The following is a 22,461-nucleotide window of genomic DNA, read 5'->3' as shown; positions in this document are numbered from 1 at the left end:
CCCTTGGAGCATCTCCGTGGCCTCCTCTGGACTGGCTCCAGCAGCTCCAGGTCCTTCCAGTGCTGGGCCCCAGGACTGGAGGCAGCTCTGCAGGTGGGGTCTCACCTGGGTGGGGTAGAGGAGCAGAACCCCCCCCTGCTGCCCATGCTGTGGGATCAGCCCAGGGTATGGGGAGTTTCTGGAGGCCAGTGCCAACAGCTGGGGCACTGCCAGCTCTCATCAAGCAGCACCCCCAAGTCATTCTACTCAGGGCTGCTCTCAGTCCATTCTCCTTGTGGAAAATGAGGTTCATTGAATAAATCTTAAGTAATACAAGGGTGGTGTGCGCCTATCCTCAGCATTCCTGTTTGTCTAGGAGAGAGGCAAAAAGGGGAGTTCCTTTTATGTGGTAAGTTTCTTGTATGCAGGGATCACGTGCAGGGTAGGTTTTCAGAATGCTGGGCCCTATTTAATGCATAGCACAGATTTGTCTTTTTTCCAGGCAAAATTTAGCAATTATCAGAGATAAAAGTGTTTCTGAGAGTAGTCCTTTCCCTTAATCTCTGCAAGAAAATTACCTTTTTGGAACTCCTTTTCAAGCCTGAACTTAGTCCTGGTTTTGTGAGAGCCTTTCTCTGAATCATGTTACCAGGCAGAGCAGGCAAAAGCCATGGGCATCCTTACACTTTCCAGTTCCTTGTTGACTTCCTCATGGATCCTTCCTTCAAACGTGCTTTTGCACAGTGTATCCCTGCTATTGTACCAGTGTTGACTGTGACCTCTGAGCATGTTTAAGATGCCATGTCAGTGGGGCCCTCTCATGTAAGGTTTGATTTTTGTACCTTTTTGTGTTCCCTTTGTACCCTTTGTACTGCACATCAGTGCAGCAAAGGCTCTGTGGAGTTGTTCTCCCTGGGTGAATTCCTGACGATGTCTGTCTGTACTAAATGACATCATCCTTGTCTCCGTATGTTTCAGCGGAAGAGAAGGCTCGTGAGGCAGAGAGCAAAGCCCGTGCCCTTGAGCTACGCCTTGGAGGGGATCTCACGCGGGAGTCCAGGGTAAGCCTTGTGCTTTTGGCAGCATATCGTGTTTTGGGCACCAAGGGATGGTTTGGAGCACTGGTGGTGGAGTGATGCTGACTGAACAGCACGCCATGGCAGCATGCTCCAGTCAGCAGTGAACTTCCAGCAGCATTTAGGCATCTGCATGGCCTCATCACCACTGGATGTGCTTCACCATCTTCACATGGTGTCCAGCCCAAGTGAGAAGTGTGCTGGCATTCCCCTGCCTACACCCCCAATATATCCTGCATGGGAAGGTGACTTCCAGACTAGAGGTGCTGTTTGCTGACAGCCTCTGTGGAAGCGGCCTGGGAAACAGGACTAGAACTAGGGGCTTTTTGGCTGTTCCCCGCAGCCTGTACAGCTGACTCTGAGGCATTTGGGCAGGGACTTTTGGGGAGGGCTCTTTGCTTCCTTCCAGTGGGACTGTGGTTTTGAGAGGGGCAAGGCTGAGCCCTGGTGCCAGGGGTTCGGAGGAGGGCTGGCAGGGACACCAGGAGGGTCAGCAAGTAACACCAATTTAAAATCTCTGGGCTTCTATTGGTATATGATGGAAACAACAGTATCCAAGTACCCTGGATGTTTCCTTGTGCTCCCTTGCCACTGGTTTCAGTTTCCTTGATCTTTTATTACATGTAGACATTTTCCTCCAAGCAGCTGTGTAGCTGCTTAAACAATCTAGCATAAGTGCTGCCCTACATATGGAGTCGCACTGGTTATCACCCTCGACCGGTTGTGAATTCTTTACATTTAAAACATTTCTCAGCTCTTCCTGAAAGAGCAGAAAACCATAAATTGAGTGAATTTTATGAATTTCCCAGCTTGACTATGCAATGCCTGTTTCCAGGTGACACTGCGTCAGGTCCAGAACTTGGCCATCACCATGCGGCAGGAGGCTGACGTCAAGAAAAGGATTAAGGATGCAAAGCAGCGGTGAGTGCAGGGGCTTCCAAACTCTGGAGTTCCTAGGCTGTTTGCTTCAAGTGCTCATATGTCTCTCCTGCTTCGCATGTATGTTCGGTTCAGCTCAAAGCTTAAATATCCATGGGCATCTTATATGCCTGGGCTGTTAAACTGAGCAGCTGGATCACTATTCTGGTTACCTTTGCTATTCTCCTTTTACCTGCTGAAGGACATGTGGGTCTCTGGGTTGGATTGTTTGCTGTAGATGTTTATGTGGTTTTCACATCACTTTTTTTCACTCTTTGCTTTTTCACCTGCAGACAAGATTAAAGCTGATGAAAAAATGTTCACAAGTTACAGTGAAACAGCTTTAGTAATTTTAGGGATGTTTTCTAAAAACGGGCTGAGTTTTGGTGCAGTCAGTGCTATGAAATCCCAAGGCATTCTTCTAGCTTAGCTCTGGTGGCAATTAACTTTGGTTTTTGATGTACTTACAGGAATATTTCACTCTTAATATACATTTGCTTTGCATTTCTCAAATAAAGTGATAACCAGAAACAAATGCTCTTAAAACAAATACTGAGTCTGAGGAAGTTGGGGATTTGAATACAGCACATCTCCATTCCCACCTATCTGTGTGCATGCTCATTTACATGGCTGCCTAGGTCAGAACTATCCCAGACATGTTGCCGGAGATAGATCTAATGCATCTTAAGATGCTAAAAAGAAATAAATAAATACAGCTTCAGTTTAAAAGTGCTAGAGCTAGGATCTGAAGGATACAGAAGCTTGTGAGAGAAGCTGTTTTCTTCACCTTCCACATTTCCATCTATACCTTGTCCTTTAATTCTTGGGTTTGGTGACATTAGTGTGCAATGAAAAATTTTGTGAATAGCTTTCTGCCCTTCCTGCCCATGGGCAAAATACTTCTTCCTCTTAATAAACTGATCAGCAAAATAAGCTCTGGGCAGGTACATGGATTTCCCTGTGTCCCTGCATTCATCGCTGGTGATCAGAAGCAGTTCAGAGGATCATGCTCTTCCACAACGTTGTACTTCATCCAGAAAACAGAAGAAAATCCTGAAAGATGTGTATAATAGGATAGCTTCTGTACTAATCAATCCCTGTTGTCTTTTGGAAAATTCTTGAGTTACAGAGAATGTCCTAAGACAGTTTTCTGCTGTTTCCCTGATGCTGGGTGCATCAACGAAAGAAGTGCTTTATGGTTTCTAAAGGCTGTGTAATATCAGGTTGGATCTGAATCCAGACAATGGGACAGGTACTACATTCCTAGTAATGAAATCCCTGGCCTTTGATACCACTTCATTTTCCATGGTTTGGATGATAATTTTACTTCCTGTGCTCTCTGATAAAAATGAGGAGATGCCCTTCTTGTTTTGTAGGTGAGTACATGCTATTACTTGAAGTGTAAGGCTCTACATTCTTTTCCAGAAGTTAGAAAAAGAAAATGAATCCCTGAGATGCATGTTTTGCCACACTTGCTCATGCTCTTGAATCACAGTTGTCTACCTCGGTGAGCTGAGACCAAAGGGTCACATTCCAGCCGAGCAGTTGGCAGTGTTCAAAACCCCTCTTGGCAAAGGTTTAGGTTTAAAATTATTGAAAGCTGCTCTTCCAGATGTTTTCTGAGGAATGTACTAGAGTCACCTCTCTTAAATGAAGATGTGTCACAGGGTACCATTGCATCTGTGTGGGGGAGGATGGCCTTAAACAAAAAATGAATATGAATTTAATATGCAATGTTTCAACGTTAAGACAGACTCAGATCTCATATTTGCAGGTGATCATTGTGTAGGGCTCATGCGTGCATGGCTCAGGTCTTCCTAATATCTGATATTAGTAGACAGTCAACAGAACATTTTTAATAATTCCACTATGTTCAACTAACCATTTAAGCATGCTGAAGTCAAATTCCTCATTAAGATAAAGCACAAAAGTGCGAAGGACTTGATGTGGGCAGATGGGGAATATAAAGGAGGTCAAAATTGAGAGGGGTGGGCAGGACTGTGGTATAGGCTCTGCCTTGCAGTAGTTACAGGTTTGGACCTCGCATTTGAGGATACCTTCATCCTGAAGCTACAGATCCTTCTTATGAAAAATCCTCAGCATGGATATCAGGGAAGATGTGGAACCTGATTAATCTAGTGTGTTGAAGAGCAGGCTTCTGTTTGTGAGACACAGGGATTTTGTTGGTTTATTGCACAAAGAGATCAAAATCTTGAGGCTTTTAGCCTTGATGGAGATAGAATTGCTGGTAACCAAAGATTCAGATTCAGAAATCCCTATGGGCTCAGAAACGTGCTTGAGGCTGACTTTTGTTGGAGTCATCTGCTGCATAGATAAGGGAAAAATCATGTGACTTGATATCCTGACATTCCAGGGAAAAAAGCTCTGCTTGGGCTGTGTGTTGTATCCTCCATCTTTCCAACTTAAGGAGCAGTCTTGTGAAACTTGCAATTAGGAGAACTTCCTAGAATCTGCATATCAAGACTTTAGTTTTGTATTGAAATTTGCATTTCCATGCTTTATCTAGATAGGGATCTGTATCTGGAAAATACAAACCAAAATTGCATGGGAAAGGACCAGTCTGGACGCAACAGCACTCTCATAAAACTAGTTCACTGAATGAAAACATCTGAAGTAAAAACCAGAATCGATTCTGAAAGAGAAAAAAAATTCAAATCAATAATTAAATTATCTGTCCAACCTATATTAGTATCTGTATTGCAAAGTTTTTGTATTTTGTTCATATTCAGCTGTAATGCCCTTTCAACAAATGTTTTGTACTTTTCAGAAGTAGCAGATTACAGGATTAATTTAATGCTCAGGGGTGCTGGATTTCCATACCCTCTCTCTAACACCAGCAAGTAATACACTTTATTTTCAGCATCTCTTGAAGTTCTGTTTTGTTCCCTACAGGGCGCTGAAAGAACCCAAAGAACTGAATTTTATCTTTGGGGTGAACATTGAGCAGCGCGAGCTGGACGGCATGTTCATTTATAACTGCAGTCGGCTGATCAAGATGTACGAGAAGGTGGGCCCACAGCTGGAGGGTGGCATGTGAGTCCTGCAGATTTTTCTGCAATCTTTTTGCTTAAGCCTGGCACATTTCTACATCTGACTTAGGCTGTGCAGTAACCATGTTCTGCCTTAGTCATTCTTCATGAGCCTGAGGCTTGCTCACTTTGTCAGCCTTCAGTTTGCATTCTGACAAATAAATTATATTTAATACTGCCTAATATTTCCCTGGTTTCTTGATAGAGAGTTCTCTACACAAGTTTTAGTCATCCCTGCAACAGTATGAGGTGCTTGGCATTTGGTGCTGTTGAGTGCTTGTAGTAATAGTGCTTCATTCTACAGACAGGCAAAATAGGTCTTGACAGGAAATACAAATATTTGAGCCTATGTTACATTTTGCATGATGGTTCAGGTTGCCAACCTGTCAGTTTAATGTTTGTGACTGTGTGTCCCTCTTCCAGGGCATGTGGAGGAGTGGTAGGCGTGGTGGATGTGCCCTATTTGGTTCTGGAGCCAACCCATAATAAACAAGACTTTGCTGATGCCAAGGAGTATCGACACTTGCTGAAGGCCATGGGAGAGCATTTGGCTCAGTATTGGAAGGATGTTGCAATAGGTAATGAGGGTTCATGATTACCAGGGTCTGGAAGGAAAAACTTGGGTGGCTGGAGGGCAGCCAAGAGTGCAGATGGTGATTTTGTGGTAATGGCTCCATATTGAGCAGAATATGGTTTGTTTTCCAGCCCAGAGAGGTATCATCAAGTTCTGGGATGAATTTGGTTATTTATCAGCAAACTGGAACCAGCCTCCGTCTAGTGAACTGCGCTACAAGCGCAGGAGAGCCATGGAGATCCCCACCACAATTCAGTGCGGTGCGTCTGATCCAGCTGCTTCTCCCTGGGGAAGGGGGGACACTTCTGGCTGCAGCTGGGGACAGCTAAATGCGTAGGAGACTTGGGATGGACTATCATTATCCCCTCCTAGGGCCTGTCTCCTCTGCAGGTTGCGTTTGTCTGCACTCAGTGGTACTCTGTGACATCCTGGCACAAGGCTCCTTTCCTGCACAGTTCACTAACTGATCTTCAGGTGCTCTGACAGAGCAGGGCAGGTATGGCCAGTAGCAGTGTTGAGAGCAGGCTTAGAAATGTTGTATGAACTGGAGCTCGCCAAAGCCACCCATCCCAGCACCAGAATAAGATCTGAAACATCCTCACAGGCAATGGGAAGTGTCCAAGTAATTTGTACCCTGATGCGCTGGCCTGCACTGTGTGTCAGCACAGAGGGAACCTTTTACAGTTGCCTTGGAATTTAATGCAAGTTCTCTTCTGTGCACCTCTAAACAGCTCTGGCTAAGCCCTTGTTAGGGTAATGGGAAGTTCAACACCATCACTTTGTCACCTGGTAGAGGGACACCAAACTCCCTTCTTTACTCCCCAGGACTTGAGGATAAGGTTGTAGGAAGGAATATAAGGCCATTCTTGTGGAATTATTTGTTAGGCTCTTCTGCCTTGATGGTTGTCTCCGTCTTTTCAAGGTTCCTCTGAAGGAGGAGGGGCTTTACTCCCCTTCTTCTTGTCTTCCCGTGTTGATATCCTTCCGGAGCCTGATTTAAGGGCGTTTGGATTTTCCTGGAAGAATTTGATTTTGTGAAGCTGTTGGTTTCCTGGTAGGCCAGCAATACTCTGGAAGACAAAGTTGTGTTCCTGGTTCATAAAGACAAAGTTGTGTTCCTGGTTCATAAAAAAATTGAATAGATTTTTTTTTTTTTTGGTGGATAAGTAAGAGACAGCCTGACTGCTGGGCTGAGCTGTGATGTCAGGACTGGCTGTTCAGTTCAGTTTGTATGTGCCATTGTTGCACCAGGAGTGTGAGGTCCTCTGGTATTGGTTGATGCCAGGCTTCATTGTGTTCTTGTTAGGGATGTCTTTGAGAGTTTCATTCAAGCATTTTGTGAGCATGAAGAAAGAATTGACTCAATACATTCCGTGACTGTCTCATTTTTTTTTGGCCACTAGTCTTACTGTTGTTGGATACACTTCGGTGTGGTCCTTGGGCGTTAAATGGGCTATGGGAAGAAAAATGATGTGTCTTGGGCTGTGTATTTCTGACTTGCAAAGCATCTCTCTGACAGATGTCTGTCTGAAGTGGCGGACTCTCCCGTTCCAACTGAGCTCAGTGGAGAAGAACTACCCTGATAGCTGGGTGTGCTCCATGAACCCTGATCCTGAACAAGACAGGTAAGAATCAGTTAATATTAAGACTTTTCTGCAGGGTGCCTTATCTGCACATGTGGAACTTTTTCCTGGTCAGTTGTTCTTTGAAAACAGTTGGAGGGATTCTGTACCTTTAAGTTGTGCTCACAGTCTGCGAAAAGGCAGCAATGGCAAGTGTATTGGGAACTGAATGCTGGGTGGGCATTTGCAATGTGCAGAGGACAGCAAGTGACAGGTGACACCAAACTGGGAGGAGCAGCTGACAAGCCAGGCAGTCACAGGTCCATCCAGAGGGTCCTGCAGGGTGGAGAAATGGGCCGGCAGAAACCTCCTGGCATTCAACCAGGAAAATGCAAAGTCCTGTCCTTGGGAGGAACAGCTCCAGCACTGGTGTGTGCTGTCCATCCCAGAGCTGAGCAGGCTCAGGGGGTTCTCATCAATGTATACAAACATCTAAAGGCAAAGAAGACAGAACCTGACTCTTCTCGATGGTGCCCAGTGGCAGGACCAGACACCATGGACATAAGCTGGACTGCTGGAGGATCCCTCTGCACATCAGAAACACTTTTTTCCCTGCAAGGGTGACCAAATCCTGGCCCAGGTTTCTCAGAGAGACTGTGCAGTCTCCATCCTTGGAGATATTCCAGGACATGGTCCTGGGCTCCTGGTGTTGGGTGGCCCTGCCTGAGCAGGGTGGAACCAGAGGGACCCCAGAGCTGTGTCTAGCCTCAAACAGTGATATGGTGAAGTTTGGATCCTTGGTGGTTGTACTAGTTTGAGAACAAACCAGTGGGAGGCACCAAGTCAGAATAACAATTTAATAGGGAAATTAAAAAAAAAAAAAAAGCAGGAAACACTGGTTTAAACTGACAGAGTCAGGATACAACCTGAGACCCTGTTAGTCAGGGTGGCAGTAGCAGTCTGATAAAATGGTGGCCACAGTCCTCCTGAAGTGGTAGATGTGGTTCTGCTGAAGTAGTGATCCTGTAGAAAGGGTCTACTCTTCCTCAGAAGGTCCAGTGGTGGCTATGTAGTTCCTGTCCTCTGGAAATCCAGTGGAAAGGTTGTCTCTGGTGTTCGGAATCTCAGATTATATCCAGGATGGAATGCTTGGTTCCTCCCTCTGGGTGGAGCATCTCACAATGGGATGAGTCATGAGGCCAGGCGTTGATTAGGTTCATTAACAGAAGAGGAGGGAGTTATCTCTGAGTCATGTGGCAGGACAATGATGGGCCATTAACAGAAAGATAGTCTGGGGGGAGGAGGCAAGGAAACACTGCCCCACCTGGTTTCAACAGCTCATGAGGAATAGAATACACTGCAACCCAGGACAGTGTTTTTTCTGCACTGGCACTGGAAATACTAATGTAGGTTTAGATTATATTAATTTTGCCATGGGCAGAATAGATGGCAATTGGAGAACTGTCATGGTGCAGGCTGGTGAGTTCAGGGGGGGCTTTACAGTTGTCTTTATTGCTTCTACAGCTCCCATCCATCAGAGACCAAACTGCAGCAACTCCACTGGGTTGGGGTGAGCCCGGGAGGGATATTTTGCATGCTTGAGGGAGCAGCACAATGACTCACTTTCCAGTGATGTTTTTTACAGTTACAAAATACAGGTAGAATCTAGTCATTTATTTGAGTGAGGAAGATTATTGCTCTAGGCTGCCACCCTGTGGAGAGCAACGCTGCTGGAAGCCAGTTCTTGTCTGTATTGTGTAAGGAAGGGAAGCTGCTTCGCTGTAACTCCAGTCTTTTGGCTCAGGGCTTAAAGACAAAGGGGATGAATCCAGGCAGTAACTTTTGATTGGAATAAAAATTTTAACATCTATGGCTGAAAATTTTACAGAATACTGATGCTATTTCGAAGTATTGATTTTCTGGTTTCTTCCTTTTGGTACCTCCCAGTGGAAAAATACCTGTGCTAACTTCCCTGTTTGCTCCATGTGTATGTAGAGCTCCTGCTGTAGAGCTCTGAGGAGTCTGGCAATGCTGAGGATGTTCTTAGACAAAATGCTGGGGCAGGGCTGAGCCTGGAACCTAAGAAGGAGCTGCCACATCCCCAGCCCTTCAGGTGGAAGTAGTAGCGAGGCTGGGAAGATGTTGCTTGTAGACACACAAAAACACAGACCATGTATGTGCACACATCCAGCCCCATAGCACAGGTGAGCATGTGCAGCACTCACACAAGACTGCACTGGGCTGTCAGGATGAAGTACCACTAGTGAAAATGGTCATACCCATACCTGGCTTCCAGATCCCATGCCTCTGCTTACTTGCACTGGATAGACAGGCCCTGAGGTCTGCAGTCCCAGGGGGTGAGGTGTACAGACCTCCTTCTGTGGGTACACTTAACATACACACACTACAGACCTCCCAGTGTCTCACACTGAGCATCTCTCTGTCTTGATTGGATCGGGATCTTTGTTCTTCCCAAGTGCTTTCTGCCTAGAGACACCCATAGCTCTGCCTATACCCCTATACCCATCTCCATCAGCTGGGCAGGACTCATCTGTCCCTCCAGCAATCAGCTCCTGTGGGTCACCCTTGGACATCCCCTCCCCTGCTCCCAAGTCACCTCCTGGTTGGCTCCTCTGGCCTGGAGTTCCTGTGGCTCATGTTCATTCACGTGTCTGTAGACACAGCAGCTGATGGTACTCAGGCACATGGGCCACTGTGACCAGTGGTCCCACTCCAGCTGCTGGCTCTTGCACCCCAGTACACAGGTCCGCACACAGAATGGAGGCCCTTGCCTAGGAAAAGGGGAGACATGGAGGTTAGTACACAGAGATGTACTGACCAGCCAATGGTTTATGTACAACTGGCCCTTGTTACAGTCTATTTTTCCCATGTTTGTTCTTCCCTGAATCATCTCAGTCCCTTCCTTTACCTGGTTTTGGTTCCTCCCATTGGTCCAAAAGATGTCTCAGAGGGCTTCCCCCATTGACGAAACACTGGGACTGAGGCGGACTTGAGGCAGGAGCCCAAAGGGGGTTTCTGTTCCTCTGAACAGATTTGCATTCCCCAGTTCCCACCAAGCCAAATTCACATTCTCCGAGCTGCCTTTGGGCCTCTGGGCTTGTGGAAATGGACCCTAGATGGGCTGCTAGCTCCTGGTATGACCGAGGGTAGCCATGGAAGGGTGTTATTCAGGTCCCCTCACCTGCCATTGTATCTGTGCACTTCTGTCTGCAGATGTAGTCTTTGTTGTATCACCTACCAGGAACTTGATTTACAGATGAAAGAATTTTAATTTTTAATTTGCAATACCTTGAAAATTGTGGATGGCTGGGGGTGGGTGGCTGCATTTCATGTGAGAACATGTAGGGGTGTTGTTTGGAGTGGGTCCCGAGTGCCTCTGCCATGCATGCTGTGCCATCCTACATCCCCCATACATGGAGCTGGGAAAGGGCAGGTAGAGCACATGGCACTGGTGATCCAAACTTCTGGTCATTTCAGCTTCAAAAGGGATCTCAGGAGTCTTACTCTGGAAAAATAAATAACTCCAGAACATTTTTTGATTAAGGAGGCTTACGTGTGCTTTCCAGCAGCAAGTACAGTTGTGTCCTTTACATGAAGCAGAAGTTGCTCCACATTCCTCTGGCTTTTGGCTGGGGCCAGTTCTGAGTGCTGCACTGTTGGGTCTTTATGTAGAGTTTGGACACCTTCACATCTGTGTCCTGACCATTCCAGGTATTTGTAGTGTCTGAAGGATGACAGGATTTGAGAAGCACATGGGTAGGGTTCTCAAGCTTGTGTACCGTGAGGGTCTGTGCAGGGTCTCATTCAGCCAAATTGGAAATGAAGCAATGTCAGAGCTGGTGTTGAGACTCTCCTGGCATCAGAGATCACATGGTGGTTTTGGCTGCCTCAGCCCAGTGTCCACTGGTGGCATCGAGCTTGTTCCCCACCCTTCTGGTTTGTCCACCTACACTTCAGTGGCTGCTCATGGCATGTTCCAGATCATGGGAGCTGAACACCCTTCTCGGTCTCTGTCATGGGAAGCAGTCACTCCTTCCAGTGCCACTGTTTGTGTTGGGGTCAGCACTAGGTGCCACCATCACTCACTTTATTACAGAGAAGGCAGTGTCCCTGTTTCACACTGTAAAATAGTGTCGGGCTCGCTTGCCTCTGTTCTCCTATCTGATATCCAGCTGGATCCTAAATGTCATTTGAATGGGTGGCTGAAGCACCAGCTGAACATGATTGTGTGTCTCAAAGCTCCTTGAGCACTACCAGAGTCTTGGTTTTAGGCCATTCTGACTACCAAGATAATCCTTTGTTCTGGTTTGCTGCCTCCAGTGATGCAACCTCTGGGTTTGGATGCCATGAATAACATGAATTTTTCTAGTCGCAGAACTCATGGTGCTTTCATTCTTTACTGTGCTGTAAGACACAGCTTGGCAATGCTTCCAGCCTTGCCATGAGCTGGAAGATGCATTTCTCTGCTGGGAAACCTGTGTATGGTGCCACTTGTTCAACTTTGTGTTTAGGAACTGCAGGTTTGGTGTCAGGCAGTCATTTTGCAGTGATGACACACACTTCGTTAGCTGTTGAGCTTTTGATGGGATACCCTTCCTTTTCGGACGAGGGTGAAAGAGCAGAGGAGGCTGCTGTCCTGCTAAGTTCTTTATTTCATGGTCTCACAGTTTTCTGAAGGTAGAGTTCGAAGGGGTTACATGATAAGGCCAAGCAGTAACAGCAGCAGCAGCAGCAGCAGGCCGACAGCAAGTAGAAAACAGCTGCTTCTTCTGTTATCTAAACTTACAAAAGTGTGGATTATTTGTTAATTGACCAATGAAATTAACACACGATTCTAGTTTTTCTTTTCTTAACCTATCCTGGTCTAATTCTAACAGTCGTAAGTCTTACACAAGTGTTACATAGGTATTACACAGATTTGCGTATATAGTTTCTATCAGCTCTTATTATTTATGTGAACACTCTATCTAAAAAATGTGAATAGTATAGTTCTATCTATGTTTTGTCTAAAGTAAAGAAATTCTGTGAAAAGGTAACACTGCTGCAGTAAAAACTGTGTTTAAGATTTCTTTGCTGCAGCTTTTCAATGTTTAAAGCGCTTAGCATATATTTCTACTAAAAGTTAAAAATCTATATTTCCATTTCACTTTGGTGTGACTTCATGCATCTCAGCTTATCCAAAGGTTTTAATTCAACCCCTGTGCTTTGGCTTCCCTCTGGGCCTGGGTCCAGGGGAGCTTTCACTCCAACACTTAGCCAAGGAAGTAACCACTCTATGAAAACACCCCAGCAGTGCTTCGGCTGGGAAGAGGTTGATGGAGGAACTGCTGCTTGTGCTCCTTCTCACTCACAAAGCTGATGAGTGTGTATCTGGTAGTCAGAGATCTTGGTAAAATCATCTCTCCTCAGCATCTTGGAGCTTTGAGTGTTCTACAGTGAGAGCAGGGTCCTCCCTTTACTAATAAGACTCACACCTGCAGGTTGCCAGCTTGTCTCCAATGTAGTGTGAGATCTGCTAGATCTCTTGTGTTGTATAAGGGCCATCTCCTGCTTTCCTGGCTCAAACCATTCTTGCATGACTTCACCCCAGCAGGGCTGATCCTGGTCTGTCTTTCCATGACTCCATTTGGTGACAGGAGATGAGCCTGGGCTCAGTCCCCTCTTCCTCCTCTGGCAGTGCTCCTGAGGGCCAGCTGCTCAGCCAGCACTTTGCAGGTGATGCCAGTCCATTTGAGAGAGTATTTCCTACCTGTTTTCTTTCTCTCTCAAGGACTCTTCCAGGATTCTGCACCTGAGAGGACCTGAGAGAGTAGGATACTCACCACTATTGTAGGCCATAGGCTGAACAGGATGGAAAAAGCAAATAGCTACAGGATATTGCAAAGGAAGCTGCGTGGCCTTGAGTGGCAAGGCAGAAGGCATCTGAGGCTGGAGGGCTTGTGGTAACAACGTCTTAGTCATGGGTTCCTGGTACTGTGCTTTCCTTTCTGAAGGAAAAGAAATCCGTAGAAAGAGGAACTGATATGAAGACATAAGCTGATGGGAAGGGAAATTGCTGAAAAAGTCGAGTACAGATGCAGTACAGAAGCTATCACAGCTATCACAGTTCCTGGGCTCTGAGTTGGTGATTCCCAGCATAAATGCCTTTTTATTAACAACTGTACTTTCAATCCTTAATTCATATTTGTTTTCCAAGATGAAAACCACTGCTTTTGCGATTGTGGCTACTGCAGAAAGGCAAGCGGCTTTCCTGCTGCATTTGGAACGGGATGTTGGGATAATCCTGCGTGAGACGGTACAGGTTCTGCTGTCCTTGCTGAGGTTGTTTTGCATTCCCTCCATGCTAGATGTGAGGCTGCAGAGCAGAAGCAGAAGGTACCACTGGGAACTCTAAAAAAAGACTTGAAATCACATGAGGAAAAGCAGAAACAACTGACAGAGAAAATCCGCCAGCAGCAGGAAAAGCTGGAAGCTCTGCAGGTGAGTCTGGAGGTCTCCAGCTAAGCAGAGCAGGTGTGATGGTGATGCCATGAAGATTTTTGCCTTTTCTTTTATACCCCTGTTATACCTTTTTACAACTTCTGTATTCCTAGTGCTTTTTGCCTACATTCTTGGACAAGCTAAGAGACTAAACATTTTAGAAGCTTCGTAGCTAGGGATCAGTGTGCCCCAGACCCCAAGGTCCTCTCCAGAACATATTCTGTAAACCAAGATAGAACCATCCAGGGGAAGGTTCCTTGGGGAGGGGGGGCTCACTTGAGCCTCTCATTGGGGAATCTTTGATAGATACGCTGATTAGTAAAACCTATAATGTTATACCCAATGTTGGGGCGGGGAGAGACACACAGACACTCAGAGACGGACTCGGCGGGGTGCATCTCGATGCATATGATCTGGACGTGTACACCTAAGGATCCTTAAAAATAAATACCAAGGTAAAATCCCTTTTCCCCTTCTAACCATGTATGCCTCTTGATTTTAAGACCAGGAAAAGGCATCAATGGACCTCCTTGTGCAAAGGGTTGCTGCTGAGACTGAAACCGCCTATGCTCCTTCATGGTGCTGGGGCTGTTCTGTTCTAATAACAGAAATTGACCATCTCAGCTTACATTTAATTTTCTGTTGGGAAAATGGGAATGACAGCTGAAGAGATGTCTCTTGAAGGACACAAAACACACTTTATAATCGTTTTAGCCTGGAAAACTGCTGCAATGGGTTCAGGCAGCCCCTGGCAGCTTATAAACATGACCTTTCTGATTTTTTTTTGGTAGAAAACCACTCCAATTCGATCTCAGGCTGACTTAAAGAAACTGCCTCTGGAAGTGACCACACAGCCTTCAAGGGAGGTAAATGGGATCCTGCTGTAGGCTTTTACTCTTCTGTGCTTCCTTAGCTGCTCTGAACAGCAGATCCCCATTCTTCTACTCTTCCTCTCTCTGTACCCCCCTTTGTTTCAGCACACCCGAAGTCAGCGCCCACGATCTCCTCCTTTGCCTGATGCAATCAAGAATGCTCCCAGCAGACCACCAGGATCTTCACCTCCTCCTAAGTCCTGCAGTCAGCTGAAAAAGAGCTCTTCAGATCATCCAAATAGCAGCTCTCCCAAGCTAGCCAGCGTGCTCTTCAAGGAGGAAGCCAGCACTTCCAGGACACAGCATCACACTGTGACAGCTGGGAAGTCTAACAGCACTTTAAAAACTCTTGCCAAACCAGGTACAAGCATGAAGTCCCTCTCTGGCCTTCAGAGCCCCAAAAGCCCACGTGAGACACCCAATCCAAAAGCTGCCAAGGTGCCAGCAGTAAAGAAATCTGCCTCTGGCAGATGTTCACAGGTAAGAATCAACGGGATGAAAACCCTCAGCTCCTCACCCACTGTCCTGCTAAGCCTGTCTGCTCTGCCTTGTGGGATGTGCACTGTGGGCCCTGCACAGGGCAAGAGAACTTTTACTTTACTTGTGGGTTAGGGTGCCATTTACACCCCTCGAGAAGACTTGTCTCATCTCTTTCCTGTTAGACCAGATTGTTTCTCCAGAAAAAAAAGGCATGTGGAGTGGTGGGGTGAGCGTTTTCATGATGATGTAGCAGCTCCTCTAAAACCTTCCGGAAAAGCACCAATACTGGATGTTGGGCTTTTTTTTTTTTTTTTTTTTACCTTGGCTGCAAGAATGTTTTGGTTGGAAGCAGGCTGGAATTAATAGCTAGAGCTTGTTTGCTTCCTCCAGGCCTCCAGCACTCGAAAGAGGGCCTTGAACATCCCAGAGGATGGGTCTGAGGAGGAAGGAGAACACAAAAAGGAGAGGACAAAACGAGGAAAATTTTTGGCAATGAAAGAAGAGAAGGATTCCAGTGAGGTGGTGGTGGAGGTGAGAGTGTGCTGGTTTCCCCAGCAGAAGGCATTTGTCAGGTGTTTATAATCTTGATGGGAGGCGACTAATATGAGCTCTCTCTGCTCCCAGCTCACAGACAGTGCTGGAGAGGAAGAGTTGTTGGAACTGAAGAAAGCACAGAAAGGTGAGAAATGAGCCCTTGGGCTCCCACCAGTATCTGACATAGAAAAGAACTCTTGCACCAGTTAAACGTGTGATTTCATTGATGAGATTTTAAAATAAGAAATAGTGTAAATTTGAATCCTAAACCCCAAGATGACTCTGACTTGCATAAAACATTTTGGCTGAGAACCCTTTGATTAGACCAGAGGCAATTGTGGTGCAGAAAGGTCTGTGATCAATGGCTGTGATCGATGGTGGGGCTGAGCTGCAGGGTGTACCTGATGGCATGTTCACCCTTCCTGAGTGGATCATGCAGCCGTGCCAGCTGAAAAATGCTCCGAACTGTATCCAGATCTGCTGCACTGCTGTGAGAGAAGAGGGGCTGGGAGACGCCAGGAAAGGTGGTACTGCACCATCTGTCAGAGCAGGGCATCTCTTCAGCATGCTTCCAGGGAGCTGTCTGGAAAGTGACCCACTAGGGACATGTGGCAAATTGTCCTAGAGCCCATCATGAGACTGTGAAGCCCATGTCAAACAGCTTGGAGTACAGGAGAAACCTTCCATCTGGAATTGCCAGTTCATTTCCATGTATCTTCATGTTTCTCAGCAGGAGCTGACCTGTGTGTCCATTGTGTTTTGATGGTGTCCATTACTGTTTGAGGGTATTGCCGGAGGTTCAGGTGTGCTCCCTGCTGAGGTGCCTGAATCTCTAGAGTTCCTGTAGAATGTGCTTTCCAGCAGCTGAATGTTTGCAAACACCTTTGCTTCCCCCTCACAGATAAGGGGCTGCACGTGGAGGTGCGTGTGAACAAGGAATGGTTCACTGGCCGTGTCACGGCTGTGGAAAGGGGCAGGCACGCAATCCGGTGGAAGGTGAAGTTTGATTATGTCCCTACAGACACCACGCCAAGGGATCGCTGGTAACTATTTTGAGCTACTGGATTTTGGAGGCTTGTTTTGTTTTTGGGAGGAAGGGCCTGTTTTATTGCCATAGATGCTGAAGAAAAATGTGCTGCTGTCATGTCAGGAAACCTGCGAGGTCAGGACTGTCCAGCGCTTCATAAGGAATGAGCATGACAGACTCTATCAGTCTGTCACTCTGATGCCTGCCCTGGAGGCAGCTGTTAGGTGTCTAGAGGTCTGAGTGACACTTGGGTACAGATTCTGATGAAACTGTTAACCATGTTTCACATACGTCCAACGTAGAAAAAGATTCCTGACATTCCCTTAATACTTTTTCTCAGGGTAGAGAAGGGCAGTGAGGATGTAAGGCTTATGAAGCCTCCCTCTCCTGAGTACCAGGCTCCAGACACACAGCAGGAAGAGGAGGTGGTTGTGGCTGAACCTTCTACCTCGGATTGCGTCAGAATCGAGCCTGACACCACCGGTCCCAGCAGCAGCCAAGAAACAGTTGACTTGCTAGTCCAGATCCTTCGGTGGGTTCACCACAGACCTTGTGAGCTCTGCAGTCTGATTGCTTCAGTCTGTTGAACTCCCAACTCTGGCTTTGTGTTTTGTTCTCCTGCACAGGAATTGTTTGCGATACTTCTTGCCTCCAAATTTTCCAATCTCCAAAAATGAGCTGAGTTCCATGAGCTCAGAAGGGTTGTTGGCATTTCCCTTGGTGAGTTCAGTACTTCTAGAAAAGTAAGTTTGTGTGTTTTCACCACACATATTCCATTCTTATGGCAAATGTGCATCCTGTTGATGCAAGAGTGCACTCTTAAAAAGATAATTTGGATCCTTGGCAGACTTAACATAGCTGAGGAAAAGAATGAGAGCTCTGAGAGATGCCTTGAATCTTATAGAAGTTGTCTGAGGATTTTTCTAATTACCATGCATCTGTGTGGGAATGCTGTTGGCTGCTACTATCATAAATTCTTAACCATTGCTGTTAAACTTCTAAAAAAGAGAGGCCAGGTTAGAGGTTTTTAGAAGCAGGAGGTAGACATATCTGTTTGTTTTGCTCCCAGCCTTATAACTTACCTGGAGACAATCTTAAAAATGATAAATAATAACAAATAACTATCACCAGATTCACAGAATATTCTGAGTTGGAAGGAGGCCACAAGGATCATCAAGTCCAACTCTTAGGTAAATGGCCCATACAGGGATTGAACCCACAATGTTAGTGTGAATTCAGTCCCTTTATAGGCCATTTACTTTGGTGTGAGAGAACATGGAAGCCAACCCCTTCCCACTTCCCCAGGAGAGCAGGTTGACTGCCAGTGAGTCAGCTGCACACCTTAAGACTTTTGACCTCTGTTTATTTGAGCACAGGACAGGTGGAACTGAGCTTCCACCAGTATCTTCCACCAGCGGGCTGGTACTGGGAGGACCAGTGCTGGCTGGAATGCAGGGCAAGGGAACTGGCCTGTCTGACTTTTTCCTTCTCCAACATACCACCAAGAGAGACCTTTCCAGGAGGCACATGTAAATTACAAAAGCCACCTGCAGATGACCACATGACCAAAGCCAGTGCTGTTTTTTACTCCCACTCTCACAGTGTGTGTATTGGCAGTCTCTCTCTTGTCTCCTTCCCTTCTGTTAACTCAGGCATCTCCTGGCATTTGCTGGAGTTACCACTCCTGCTCCTTCCACAGGACACCTTGGTTGTGTCTGGGGTTTTTGGTGAGTGTAGCTGTCCCTACCGTGCAGTGAGAGGCTGTGTTGCCTGGGTGATCTGTACCAAGGATACTCACAGTGTACAGGGGATATCAGGCCTTGCCTGCAGCATACCTGTGGGTTCAGGCTTTTTAAAGCACACTGCACCCTTAATCTAAATTCAAGCAGCTTTGGGGCAGTTCTGGTATTGGAAGAATGTGAAAACCCATGTGAGTTCCATGCTGGCTGCAGTAGGCAAATCAGATGTAAATATGAGCATGGGCAGGGCATGCAGGGGCACACTGCGGGGAGGATTTGATCAGGGGGCCAGGAGTTTGGATCTTCTACAAGCCTGTGAGTGCTCATGTTTTTGTGATGCTTGGTGCCTTCTCTTAACGTGTCATCTGTTGTGTTTTGCCTACTACAGAAAGAATATTTCAAGCAATATGAGGTGGGTCTGCAGAACCTGTGCAATTCATATCAGACACGTGCCGATGCCCGGGCCAAAGCCTGCGAGGAAAACCTCCGGAACTCAGAGAGGAAGCTGAAGGAAACAGAGGAGAAACTGCAGAAGTTGAGGACTAATATCATGGCCCTTCTGCAGAAAGTGCAGGAGGTGGGTGAGGAGGAGTGGCTAACCCTGAGCTGCCTCGGAGTAGCCACCTGGCTCATCCCCTCCAGGCATTACAAGTGTTTCAGTCCAGTGTCTCACTGGGCACCAGCTTCCTCAGTTGGGAATGGCTTGGGCTGTCACTGCCCACCCACTGCCTGAGATCCAGGCCCTGGGAGTCCTGATGTGTGTTAATTCTCACAGAATGATTTCTCACAGCGTGTATGTAGTACACAGGTTCTGTTTGTTCTCTGCCATGATGCTGCAGGAGAATTTCCCGAGGCACAGGCAGTGCTCAGCAGGGAATTTTTGCCCCATTATTGGGCAGATTCTGAACTCCACATATAGAAATGCAAACCTTTAAACAAATGATAAAAAAAAAAAATCTTGTGGTGAAATTGATATATTAGTTATACTATTAAATTAAAATAGAAAATATATATTTAATTAAAACATTTAAATAAATTAAATTTTAAAACTACTTTAATAAAGTTAGGATCAACCAATGGAAAGGCTTCTGAAAGCATCTGGAAGCAGTTGCTCCCTGTTAGGAAAATGTACTAAATCTAAAAAAACCCCAACCAAACCTACCTCGACTGAGATCAGTACAGTAAATACATCACTTGAGTGCATTGTTTGAACATCAGGTGCTGATGGGTTTCCAGTGTTGTCTTCTGGGGGCTGACAGGGAAAGCAGCTGTCAGCAGCTGGAGGGTGCTGGAGGTTGGGGCATAGAGGCTGAGCAGACCAGATGTAACAGAGGATGCTGAGTTGCTCTGGCTCCTCTTTTCTTGCACTGTTCTTCAAGATTCACTTCTCACTGGTATTTCTTGTTGCTTTGGTTTCAGGACATTGATATTAATACAGATGATGAACTGGATGCATATATTGAGGACTTGATCATGAAAGGAGACTGAGCAGCTCCAGTATGAGTGCTGGAGAAGTACAGAGGAGCTGGCTGCTGCAGTTGCAGTGGGAGATGTGGATCTCTGTGCAGGTGGACTGGGGCAGCTGATGAGGAGAGAGTTTTTTAGACAGTGCTCACGTTGGTATATAACTTGTTCCTGTGACTGTACATAAGAAACATTTGTGCTGTTGGCAGGAAAATTTCCAACTTTGTAGTTCTCTGAATCTCTTCCTTTTGTTTATAAATATTTATTTTTAAAAGAAATGGGAGCTGTGCCTGATATGATGGGTGGTTTTAGTGATGTAAGAAGTGTGAGTACCCTTTTTGCATCTTGGGTATATTCATATGCTAAACCTGGGAGCCCAGAGCACTCTGCTTAGCATGTTGTCTTCAGTAAGAACCTGGCAGCAACTAAAAAATAAGCCTTGAGCTGAAGCAGAGTGGGCCAGGACTTTGTTGTGGAGGATACTGAACCTGGGCTAGAGAAAGCCAAGCCATTAATTTGAGCCATAGAAAGGAGATGTTGCTGTATGAGTTGTGAGCAGAGGGGGTGGAACCTCGGGGGATCTGGGGAATTGGGCACTGGCACCTGCAGTGAGCTTCCTGAACAGGAGGTCGCTGCCACCGTGGTAACAACCAAGAGGCTGAGGGTCCTTCTAGAAGAGGATCACCTCCTGGACTGTTCATAGTGGGCAGCATCAGAGGGAGAATGCTGGAGTTTGTGTTCTCTGCTTGCAGTCACTTTATAACTCACTTCTGCTGTTTCTTTGAGACGTAATTACAGTGTCAGAAGAACTCCTCGACCACCTGACAATAAAGTGACTCCTGTTCTATTGTCACCCCCTCAGGTTTGTGTTGCTTTGATCAATGTGCTCTTCCAGGTGATTTTATTATTAGGGAGTGCTAATTATTAGAGAGAGGCTGTTTGGAGCCTTCGGAGCCCTACACCGCTGATTGGCATCTGGCCCTGTGCCTGCAGCAAGGAAAACACCTGTCTCTTATCCTTTAGCTGCAGCCAGCTCCTAGTAGGCCACCTGTGGCCAAGGGAACTCAGTCTGAGTTTGTCAGCTGGCCAGCAGCTTCTCAGGCCTGCTAGGACAAAGTGCCTGTGGACTCATGCTCAGAAACTGGAGTCCCCTGCAAGCCAGATGGTTGGAGAAACATGGTGTGAGCAAGAGGTACCCACCATCAGGAAGGTCAGGTGGAATGGACCCTTGGGGTTCACTTGACACCTGGATGTGTAGTAGATGTTTTGCAGAAAACCCTTCCAAATTAAATATCTGTTGCACAGATAATCTTTGGCACTAATTGTTTATAGTCCTGAAGAACTCCCAAGTTTCTACACACCACAGGAGAGGGAGAAGGCTTTTGCTCATTACCTGAATTCTGTGGTGAGACTGACTGCTTCCATCCAGAATCTGGGCCTGACATCCCACAGTAAATGAAGGTAAGGAGTATTCCCCCATCCTCATACACCTTCCTGCACAGAGGGTTCCTTAAACAGAGGAGCAGGCTGCACCAGTCTCCATTTCCTCACACATACCGGAGGTTTGTTAGTTGTGATGACACACTGCTGTTTCTGATGAAAATAATCCGGAGAAGATGCATTTTTTATTAAGGTGAAAGAAGAAATCTTTGTCCTTCCCAGGAGCCAGCAGACATTCTAGAAAAGCAGGTTTTGTTATATTGCAGTTCAGAGCTGCTGCTGCACACAGGCTTTAATTCCTGGCACCCAGAGGACACCAGTGTGGGGCTAACAGCTCTTACACAGTTCTTGAGCTTTCTGGCACAGTTTGACTCCCTACTTCTCTCATGTTAAAAAGTGCTACTGTTTTGGTTTGGTTTTTTTTTTTCCCTCTGTTCTGTGGAACTTCTCATTTCCAGTTTTAATTCTTGTTTTTTAATGCATTTAATTTTTTTGATCTTCTACCAAGGTTTTTTGCTAGGAAGAGCAAGCCAAGAACTTTTAAGTGCCAATAAATCAAGTTTTTCATTCTCAAACCCTTTCAGGAAATCCTCTGCAGCTGCTTTTCTCTTTTTCTTGATTTTGTTTTTGTAAATTTGTTAAGCATATCTGTGTGTAACATCAGGTTTTAGTAACACCTCTAAAGCCCAAAGTCTGAGAATGCTTCCAGAGGGTATGGAAACTGCTGGCTTCAAGTGGGGTGCACTCCAAAGCTGTTATCAGGTGGTTCAGGACATTTTTGTGTTGAGCTCTTAAAATCAGGGGTGGAGGTTGCCCCACAGCTCTCCCCCACACACCTCTCCCATGGGTGTTCTTCCCCAGTATCACACAGGGATGTCCCTTGTCACATCTTGACAGCCGTTACAGCTGACATCAAGAACCTGTCCCCTGCCTGTAGCCCTATCATGACACCTCCATCCTGCAGTTAAGCCTCTTGATGCTTCAGGTGTTCCCTAAGTCTTCCTCTGTGCTTTCAGCTGCTTCTTACAGCAGAAATACTAAGAAAGACACGAGTTTCATTTTGCACAACATTCCCTCCCCCTCTCTATGGCCAGCTTAATTCCTTCTTTATGCATCCCATTTTGGAAATTCCTCGTGCAGCTGTCAGCTGGGTGCTTCATGCCAGCTCACTTCTACTGGTGAGGCTGCACTTTTCCTTCAAGCTCTCTGCCACATTCCCCTTGCATCTGCTTCTGGGAGCAGCAG

At 46.3% G+C, this 22,461-nt stretch overlaps 1 protein-coding gene across 9 annotated transcripts in view; it reads left to right on the top strand.

Annotated features, from left to right (window-relative positions):
- The window catches only part of MORC2 (MORC family CW-type zinc finger 2), a 56,102-nt gene extending 35,465 nt beyond the window's left edge, over nt 1-20,637 (top strand). For 6 of the 9 annotated variants that reach the window (XM_032127616.1, XM_032127620.1, XM_032127619.1 and 3 more), the window contains 16 exons: nt 958-1,040; nt 1,891-1,976; nt 4,887-5,027; nt 5,447-5,601; nt 5,729-5,857; nt 7,117-7,222; nt 13,528-13,660; nt 14,452-14,526; nt 14,638-15,012; nt 15,403-15,543; nt 15,637-15,691; nt 16,448-16,589; nt 16,914-17,105; nt 17,200-17,293; nt 18,701-18,889; nt 19,732-20,637. In XM_032127616.1, the coding sequence (XP_031983507.1) occupies nt 958-1,040; nt 1,891-1,976; nt 4,887-5,027; nt 5,447-5,601; nt 5,729-5,857; nt 7,117-7,222; nt 13,528-13,660; nt 14,452-14,526; nt 14,638-15,012; nt 15,403-15,543; nt 15,637-15,691; nt 16,448-16,589; nt 16,914-17,105; nt 17,200-17,293; nt 18,701-18,889; nt 19,732-19,800 (2,165 nt within the window). In that variant the 3' untranslated portion in view covers nt 19,801-20,637. Of the gene's footprint in view, nt 1-957; nt 1,041-1,890; nt 1,977-4,886; nt 5,028-5,446; nt 5,602-5,728; nt 5,858-7,116; nt 7,223-13,527; nt 13,661-14,451; nt 14,527-14,637; nt 15,013-15,402; nt 15,544-15,636; nt 15,692-16,447; nt 16,590-16,913; nt 17,106-17,199; nt 17,317-18,700; nt 18,890-19,731 lie in introns of those variants that run through there. The other 3 variants (XR_004243614.1, XM_032127617.1, XM_032127623.1) reach the window with 3 other exon arrangements.
- The last annotated feature ends 1,824 nt before the right edge of the window (nt 20,638-22,461 follow it).

This window comes from Corvus moneduloides, chromosome 18 (assembly GCF_009650955.1).
Source record: "Corvus moneduloides isolate bCorMon1 chromosome 18, bCorMon1.pri, whole genome shotgun sequence".
In the NCBI taxonomy this organism is placed as follows: domain Eukaryota; kingdom Metazoa; phylum Chordata; class Aves; order Passeriformes; family Corvidae; genus Corvus; species Corvus moneduloides.
This window is presented reverse-complemented; position numbering and strand designations above follow the sequence as displayed.